Below are 10,186 nucleotides of genomic sequence, written 5' to 3' on the forward strand. Positions count from 1 at the left end.
TATATAATTATATAATAATTGCACAATTTATTTCGAATGATAACTTCACTTTATATACAATATACCAAAATGTGAACAATTAATAAAATTGTATATAAAATCACAACAATTGACTTGTTTATGGAAGATAGAGGCTTGCAGTAGCAATCTCCTAAGACAGAAATTCGCCCCTACACCAGTGCAGTAGTTCACAGACGTCTATCTTTCAGGATACAACTATCTAACCCAAGTTCTTGCACTCGAATTTGGATTCTTGGCGAATTTACTATGTGTTTCCCTGTGGAGGATCAAAGAGAGAGCGATGGAAATTGTATATACATTTATGATATCACAGCCATATATATAATGGCGTTTTTGAACAATTATGGTTGTTCATTCTTACCCTGTCAGAAATGATGTAACTATTTTGTATACAGTCTTATCCTTTCGGAAAAAAAAAAAAAAAAAAAAAAAAAAACTGCATCCTAAAATCAAAAACGTAAAAATCGTACTTGTGTTTTTCGTTCATCAGCAGTGAAATCGGTTTACATTGATTATTTTATTAGTTTCGTTTGGTTGTACCTTCATTTTTCCAAAGGAAAAAAAAAACAGTTTGATTTCAATGAAAAGAGGTACACCTAACAAAATTTTCTCAAGATTTATTTCGCCAAAAACACAAAATAAAAATGATTTCACTTAGCAAAACTACTACAAATGTGACAAATATTGTGCAACTTAAATCGAATGTGTCATCACATAGTTGTAACAAATGCACTTTCATTTGTTTGGTCAAAAAAAAAAAAAAAATCAAATACCATTTTGTAGTTACAAAAGAGATAAAAATGGCCATAATTCAAGCACATACCTCGGGTGCGAGGATGAAGGTCACTACTACTGAAATTACGAAACACTACTAACTAGACTTAGATTGAAATCAAATTTTGTAAAATATGTACATGGAGAATATTAAATTAAACCTTTTAGGGGGGTACGTAGGATGTCTTTTGTGCTTTGTGGACGAAATAGTACAAGAGGGTTCAAAGGATGAGAAGCTTCTGGGCATGTGATGCCATGTGGAAAATACGTTTAAAAGGGCTCTACTTGGTGTCGTTTACGTATTATTATGCAACATCTATAGTCAAGACTCAAACAAAATTTGAACAAATGCACCTAATATCTGCCTGTTTCGTGGACTTGAAGGCACGTATATATAATAGGGAGTACGAACTACTACCCAAAAAGAAAAAGAAAAACCACAAGAACTTGAGTGCATCAAAATATTGGTTAGATTGGCATGTCTGTTTGATCTTTACGCTTTTTCATAATTCATTTATGATGTTAGGAAACATAATTTAAAGTGGTTGCCTGCATCCATACTTATGATTTTGATCTCCATTTCAAGGAAGGGGCATGCCTAAAAATCCAATTTTTTTAGCATGGTTCCTTTTTGTGCTTATGTGCACAATTACATCTTTTAGGCTTTTATTGAATTTTTTTAAATATAGATCTCAAAGATTAATCCTAAATGGCTAGTTCTAAATTTTATAAAGACGTTATTCTTTTGGAGACAAAAATATATTCGCACGATGTCTAAATTGTTTTACTAATCCGTTCACATTCAAAGAAATCGATAATATCATGGATTTCATTTAACTTTAGGGAGGGAGTATGAAAAAATTGGATTCTAAAACATTTTTCTTCATCATAGATGAGGCTTCTTAATCTTTCTTTCTCTCGAGTAAGAAATGTTCATGATCTTCCCGACATGGTTTGCATCCCCTTTTTCTCTTCTCAAAAATTGCTTTGAAGTTCATTTTCCATCATATTCGTACACCTTTTTTAAGGATAATTCTCCCATCATATATATAAAGTGGTAGATGCATCCAAATGATTCTAAAGACTAATTGGCTCACTAGCCCCCACTAATAGTTCACATTTTATTATTAAATAGGGTCAATAAGCTCTCAAATCCACTTTTAATCAACCCAATTAACTAAAGTCATCATTTTATAGTCGTAAATTGTAATAGTGTGGTACTAAGAATAATATTCCTTTCTTTCACCACCATGTCTTCTTCTCCCCACTTTTCTCTCACATTTTTTTTTTTTTTGGGAACTTTCCCGTTATTTAGAATGACCCACCAACCAAGGGTTCTCCCTTTGTGTCCCCCAATGCTTTATTCTACGACTTTTCGTTTTTGTCTCTTTCATTAACATTGGTTACCAAGGAGAACCAGAACCACTGCTTCCAGTCACCCTTTAACAGCGAAGCGCATGAAAACAACAAATCAATCCTTGGGTGCAAGTCGTCATGAATGGGGCACTCATTGCTTTCTTATTGGAAGTGTTAAACACTCGCTCTCACTTAGTGTCACAAGGGTGAAAATATTATAAAACAGACGCAAAATTATATATAATCAGTGATTGATAGAAACTGTTTTTCTCCACATGCAATCACAGTTACTGTTTTAGCTTTGGACCTTTACATCAACTACAAGGGGGATTACATATGATTTACAAAACAATAATTCTAATGAACAATTGGGATTTGGTGGTTCAAGGAAGATCTTGTAGGGACATGGTAGTTGCCAAAGTAGGGGATAAGAATTAGCATGGATGTCAGTGCAAAGAGCAGAAGAGAATACCTTTGAGTAAAGAATCTAGAAGCAGCCATAGCTAGGCCACAAACCACCCCCACCCTTTATGTACATTTGGGATATCCTTGCCTTCTTTTTGCTCCCTTCACTTTCTGCAAAAGTCTTATCCAATGCATTTTCTTCCGTTTTAATAATAAACTGAGAATCAGCTACAGAATTTGGCAAAGACTCCAGAGTCTCTGCAACAAACAAAATGTAGTTGGATTCTTTGGCCACCTAGTACGTAAGAGACGTGTCATTTAGGTAAAACAATCAAAACTGTGACACGAGGGAACTGTTGGGGACAAACACCATTGTATCAAATAATTAGAGTTTGGGGGTTCCCACAATGTCCTTGACTAAGGCTGCAATATTACTGCTCATTTCTTTGGTAGAAAATTCATAACTTAAAAAAGCGGTTGTCAATCCGGAGATTATTTGGCGGACAACGTATATTACTATGCACGGTTTATACAATGTTCGTTTGTTAGATAATTTTCATTCATGTTGATAATTCATAAGTAATTTAGAAGAATAATAGAATTGTTACGAAGTGGATGTCATTTTAAATGTCTAACAAGAGCAAAAGGAAAAAGAAGTCATGTGCTTTTAGGTGTGCCAATTATTCTCTTCTATGATTGATCTTGAGTCTCGTATGGGTGGTGTTTTCGTCTCTTTTGATTTATATATTACCGATCTTTTAGGATATCAATTTCCCTAGTCAATCATTGTACTGCATCTATTTTATTTATATTATAATATTTATATTAAATTCATCTAATTTATGTGAAGAAAAATTTAAACTAAATTTGTAGTGGCTTGTATTATTTTTTTTTTATCATGGTTGATTCTTGAAATTGAACCTCCCAATTAAAATGGTTCCCGAAATAGAAAATTCATCAATTTGGTACTTCAAAATGGGTTTTGCGAATCATTTTGGTTCTTTCATCGCCTTTCCCTTAATTTTTCTGTTAGTGTGTTGTTGTGACACAGAATAAATCCCACCTTTTTAATTATGTAGTGCCACGCAAATCAACCATAAAAAAAAAATTAAAGAAGATTTGAACTTCTAAAAGCGATAGAACTAATAAAAATGAAAAACCAATAAACAACTTGAAAAATAAAAAATAAAGAAACTGATGATCGTCATCTTCAAGGAGCAATTTCCAGCACCTCCCTCCCCGGACCTCCGCCCTCCTTACGCCACATCCAGAACTATCTCCTTTCGCCCTCTCTCTCTCTCTCTGGTAGAGTTCCAAACTTCCAATCCAGCTGGAACATTCAATCTAATTATCTTAGTGGGTGAAGCCTACCGCGAACACAGGATTTGATTCTTCCAACAACCAATTTCTCGCCCATGTGACCCTCCAAGAAATAAAACAAATTAGGCCCTTCTAAAAATATTCTTTTATTAATTCTTTAATTGTCCAAATTGATGGTGCATGCATGCATAGTTTGAAATTTGATTCTCTTTTTTTCTTTTTCACTTGGTTTCGACAATAACATTATTAAAATGTGTCCTACGAAAACATCCAAATAGCTTAGGTAAGGTGATATTTCGTGATATTACCAAATTTGGTTCTAATTTCCATATGCTAGAAGGAGTATATGCAAACATTTCTTTATCTACAAGCAATAAAAACTTGAGATCTCATGCTTTAGACAATGAAAATGAAGGTAAAAATACAACGTAGAAGAATGCTACAATCGTTGATGAATATCAATCTTCTAATGAGACTCATCTTAATCAACAACTCATACAGTCGAAGATGAACGACTGCGCGACTATATCTAGAATGTTTTTATACAACCTAACTTAGCTTTCATCACAATTTGACAGGAAGAGTGTGTGTGTGTGCGTAATTAGAAAAGTTGGGTATAAATTGTCATGGGTCGTATTGGTGGTTGAGAGGAAGACCAAGACTTGGATGCGGATAGTAAATGTGTGAAAGAGCACATCATCAGTCTTATAGTTCATACTTCATACTTTGCCAACCGACATGATCAATTTATAGTTTCTACCCTCAATAATGCATTCTGATGGATTGAAATTTATTCTTCTCACCATTCTCCGTTGTTGTTTTCTAAGTAACATTTTTGGAACTTTTTAAAAGAGAAATAATAATTAAGGAAAGGGACTGATGGAAGAAGGCCTAAAATTTTCTCTTTAGGAAAGCAATGGGTTCTTTCTTAAAAAGGGTTTAGGCTTTTAATTAACGCCGAACTAGAAAACTATAAAAACTAAACATATAATTATTATGATGTGTTGAAATATCCAAATTTATGAGAAAATAAGAGTTTATATATTCTAAACTTCACTCCAACTAATACCGAAGACTTTTTATGATAAGTCCACACACTTGCTAGACCGTGCATGTGGTATTAATAAGTTAAAGATAATATCGGTATTGTACGAAGTGGGCATTTGACCTGTCTCTTTGATAATTTGATATGATATATACTGATATCCAAGTGTCATTGCATCCACTGCTATGTTAGCCTCTCGAAAAATACAAAATAACATAAACATCATTTCGTGAAATTAATGACAAAATCATGCATGTTCTGTTTTTGCATCTATTTTCGTTTTTTGTTTTTGCATCATTGCTAGGCTTTAGCTGGTGGCAAGTAGTATTCTGGAATCCAAAAAAACTGTTGTTGGCTGATTGAGCTGGAGGTTTCCTCAGTCATGATAAGTGGGGCCAAGTTGTTGCAGGAGACGTTGTCACTTGGACTTTTCCTATTTATCCGTATGTAATCGGACGGTGGCGAAGGCTGTTTGCTTTTTGAAAGCAATTAGCCCACGAATAAAGTCATTCTTCTTTTCTCACTTATTGAAGTCACGATTGACTCATCTGCTTTACCGAAAAAAAAAAAATTGACTCATTTGCAATTTATATAAAATACACATGTTATTCTATTGGAAATGATTACATTATATTTCCTTTTGAATTTTTATATTAGCATCCCACAAAATATTGAATGCACCTTATATTAAAATTTAATATTAAATGTCTTACTTACCTCACTATGCAATGACAATTTTGACCTTAAATCACTTTTAGCGTATTATTTATCTTCTCAACTATCAAAACCCTCCAACCCTCCATTGTTGAACAAAACCCTAACCAATGAAACTACAAACATGTTGATTGAGAAAAATTGTTTTTGACGAATGGAACACAAAATCAAAGTTTCGGAAGCTTCACATGAGGTAAGACTTCATATTTTTCATTGTGTTAGTGTTTTTGACGAATGGAACACGAAATCGATGTTTTCTAGCAATCTTGCAGGAGAATCATATTCCTCAATAAGACCTGCAACACAATCAAAATCACATTATAGTAAATAACTATGAAGATCATTAGGAAAGTTGAATGGATTCATATGGCAATACTAACTGTGACTTAGAAGCAGAACCATGTCACAGTCAAGAACATATGTTATACGATGAGCAATAGTAATGACTGTAGTGCAATCAGTAAAGTGATGTCGAAGGGTCTACTGGATCAGATGTGGGGTGTATGTACAAAATATAAGGTGTATATTGAGAATGTGGGGTGTGGGGGTATTATGGGAAAGTATGTGGGGTGTATTAAGATAATTTTTAAGTGAAAAAGCAAATGTGGGATGTATTAAGTATGTGAGGTTTATTTAACAATTTGTAGGGTGTTAATATAATAAGCCTTCTTTTTTTTGTGCATTTACGCTTGTTTTTATACAACGTTAATAAGGTCAGCCTAAGTTACATAATATTCTTTAGAATCTTTCATAGAAGTCGATTTCAAGAACTATATTTACGAGTGAGTACTAGTAAGTTACATAATAACTTTAGAGTCTTTCACAGAAGTCGATTCTTAGGGCCTTAAGTTTGATTACAGGAAAAATAGTTAGCTTCACTTTTTGACTCAGCGAGCACAACAAAACTTATAAGGTGATACTTACAATCATAGTCATTATATCATTTATATTAACAATGCAGATCGAAGGTAAAAAGAATTAAAGAAAGTATCGAATTGTATATATCTCGAAGCCAATGCCAATAGCGTATTACTTGGATCGAGTTTAGGGCTCTGAATTAATGATAAGATCTTGCTTAGTGACTTGAGCCTCTAGTTTAATTAAATAAAGCTTTAATATGAATTAACTGAAGCATTAAGAAGATTAATTAATTGAACACATGAAAATTTTGAAGAAGATGGACGGATATGACCAAGCGATCGAAATGCTACATGTGGGTGAGCGTGACAAAACATTTTCAGCTCCAATTTGTTGAATAAATCCAAATAAAGAAAACGATTGCTCTAATTCTATTTCACTGTACGGGCATCTTAGCTAGGGCATACCATGAAGTAAATGAAACCCACATCCAACTAATCCAAGTTATTTAGATGGAATCATATGATATTAAACCAAATTAATAGTTATAACTCGTAATTAGTCTTGTTAGAGCATCTATAAAGGAGATGTCAAATTTTAACCATCAAAATGATATTTGATGGCTTATGTGACAATTTGACATTTTATAAAATTTTTTGCTCCACCCGATATGTTAAACAATAATGTATTTTATAATTTTTTTTCCATCTCTTTGTGAGGTCCAATTATTGAGACAACCAATCAAATACTTAGAACACAACACCATTTATTATATATTGCATCATATCCATTAATAAAGTTATTAAATGAATTTGAAAGTTGTTGTCAAATTTGACAGCAAAAGGTTTTGCCTTAAATTGATCAATGCCACGTAAGAAATTGAAAGCTCAGTTGGAAAAAGGTTGCTGCCATATTTTACTGTTGTATGTTTATGTGACAGTTTTGATATCTCCTTTAAAGATGCTATCAAAAATCACATGGTGACATTGGGTATTTGTGTATTAATATATAAACATGTTGATATGGTTGAGTAATAAGGAAATACTAGTCGTTAAATAATGCCTTTGTGCTGAAAATAGATGGGTCACCCATAGCCACTACCTTGGTATACTATAGCACCAAACAATTTAATATACCAAACAACGTTGCCTACACTAGTAGACCCCCTTCCCCTTCCAATTGTCTCCTTACGGCAAGGTTAATTAAATTTTTGTATATGATATCAATCTATTAATCTACAGTATATGTTAAAGTTTAAAAATTATTGTTGATTATCAGTTAGTTTTACCAAATACCATAGATTGATACATGATATCGAATAATCTTTTCATTCAATTAAATATTCATTTTCCTCATAGTTAGTGAAACCATCAAATGTCACTAATTAAACACATTACAACTTTCACCTACTTACTTTTATACATTTGCTTTCCACCATACATACATGATCCACCACATACTATCATCATCATCCTTAAAACAAACCATCTATAATATTACAATATATATACCCACACGCAGAGATCCCTAACCAAAGCTTATTGATAAGAGGGCGAAGTCATCTCAACTCTCAAGAAAAGCAGAGAGCCAGAGCGACTAGAAACTCAACCCTCCTCTCCTCTCCTCTCCTCTCTCCGCCACAACAACCGCTATGTCATCGAAGGACTGCGGCCACCATGGCCACACCAAGTGGAAGAAGAGATTCCGCCGCTGCTGCGCCGGCCTCCTAATCTTCAACTTCATCCTCCTCGTCACAATTCTCATCGTGTGGGCTATCCTCCAGCCTTCCAAGCCCCGCTTCGTCCTCCAAGACGTCACTGTCTTCAACTTCAACACCTCCGTCCCCAATGTCTTCTCCTCCAGCTTCCAGGTCACCATCGCCGCCCGAAACCCTAACGACAAGCTCGGCATCTACTACGACAAGCTTGACGTCTACGCCACGTACCGTTCGCAGCAGATCACGTTCTCGACGCTCATCCCGCCGGTGTACCAAGGCCACAAGGACGTCAACATCTGGTCGCCGTTTATCTACGGCACCGAGGTCCCCATCGCTCCGTACAATTCCATCGCTCTCGGGCAGGACCAGAATGCCGGGTCGGTTCTTTTCCTCATCAAGATAGACGGCCGGGTCAGGTTTAAGGTCGGCACCTTCATAACCGGACGGTACCATTTGTACGTCCGGTGCCCTGCTTTTATCCCTCTGGGTTCCCAGAGCACCGGAATTGTGGTCGGTAATAACGCCGTCAAGTACCAGCTGGTGCAGCGCTGCAGTGTGAGCGTATGAAGAAATTGGAGGCAAAAATTGATGTTGCCCTTAATTGTTGGTCCAACGCCGTTGGTTGAGTTCCTTTTTCTCATGTTTTTATTTTATTTTAGCTTTTTTTAATTTCTGTCTTTTGTATTTGGATAATTACATATATACGTTGGGCTTGGAATTGTACATTTTGCTATAGAATAAGCATGGAGGATTTTATGAAATAGACGTATAGCAAAATTGCAGTCGGTGGTAATTGAATTTTAAGTTTTATAATTTTTATAGTTTTATTAATATAATATGAAATCAATAATCCTGCATTTTTTTTTCCCAATCCTGCATTTTTTTTTTTTTGGGCACATAGCAACTTGGGAGCAAGTGGAGGTTGGGGTGTCAATGTCATTTTATTTCATTTTCAAATGCCCATTTAAAATTTTCTATTGTTGCTTGTTGTTCAGTCATTTTCTAATTTCTATTTTATTGTTTCTCTCTCACTTTCTGACTTTTGTTATATATATATATATATATATATTTTTTTTTTTTTAATTAATTAGCCTTCCTTTTACTGATTTAGTTATAGTACTTAGCTGGAGAAGTCTTCTTCGCCAACTTTTTCCTCAACATTTTTTCTGATTCTCTCACATGGGAATGGTCTTATTATATGTAGTCCATCTCATTTTCTTGTGAGAAGTTGGAGAAAACAAGTTTTTTGGGGAAATAATTGAACTCTAGAGCATGATTTTCTTATTAAAAAAAGTGATAGTACAAAGAAAGGCCTAAAAATGGCCAGAAGCCAAGGAGAAGAATATTGAGTGCATAAAAGTATACAGTTTATGTTGAATGTGATAAATGTTTGCTTGTACTTATGACTATATGAGTGGCCCTCTACAAAGTATGTGGTGATGGGGCATGGCTTGGGCTTCATGCGTTTATTTAAAGATAAAAAAAATACTTTTATAAATTTATATTTTACCGGAGATTTGAACTTGGTCTAGTTAACTCAAGTAGTGTGCTTCCACTACTGTAATCGAGTTTAAAATTAAGTTAAATACTGTTAGTTTAATCAAGTTAACTAAAGCAGTGTTCTCTCCGTACAACCTAATGCAAGTAGCTAGCCAGGGTGGGGAGGATTATTAGGAAACTTGGATGGGTTTGGGGGTGGTTTTATATCCTCCACATGGTAGTAGGAGTGGTGGTCCTTTTCATAAACCCCTAATAATGGAGGGAGGGGGATGGAAAGGGACTTTCGTTTATGTTAAATAATCCGAAAGAAAAGCTTAATGGAGCTTCCAAGAAGGGAGGTGCCTTAATGCACGCAATGCATGTTAGACTGTTCTGGAAATTTGACATTGTTGAAGCGTGGGCGTACTAACGAGTGTCGCATACACGTCAAACCAATCACATGATTGCATGTTCTCTCAAGCTCTTCACGATTACTC

At 34.8% G+C, this 10,186-nt stretch overlaps 1 protein-coding gene across 1 annotated transcript; it reads left to right on the plus strand.

Moving 5' to 3' along the window:
• The first annotated feature begins 8,017 nt into the window (after positions 1-8,017).
• LOC137745005 (NDR1/HIN1-like protein 1) lies at positions 8,018-9,003 on the plus strand. Its single transcript, XM_068484849.1, has one exon. It carries the CDS (start codon positions 8,145-8,147, stop codon positions 8,775-8,777), a length of 633 nt encoding a protein of 210 aa, XP_068340950.1. The 5' UTR covers positions 8,018-8,144; the 3' UTR covers positions 8,778-9,003.
• The last annotated feature ends 1,183 nt before the right edge of the window (positions 9,004-10,186 follow it).

Source organism: Pyrus communis, chromosome 9, assembly GCF_963583255.1.
Source record: "Pyrus communis chromosome 9, drPyrComm1.1, whole genome shotgun sequence".
NCBI classification, from domain to species: domain Eukaryota; kingdom Viridiplantae; phylum Streptophyta; class Magnoliopsida; order Rosales; family Rosaceae; genus Pyrus; species Pyrus communis.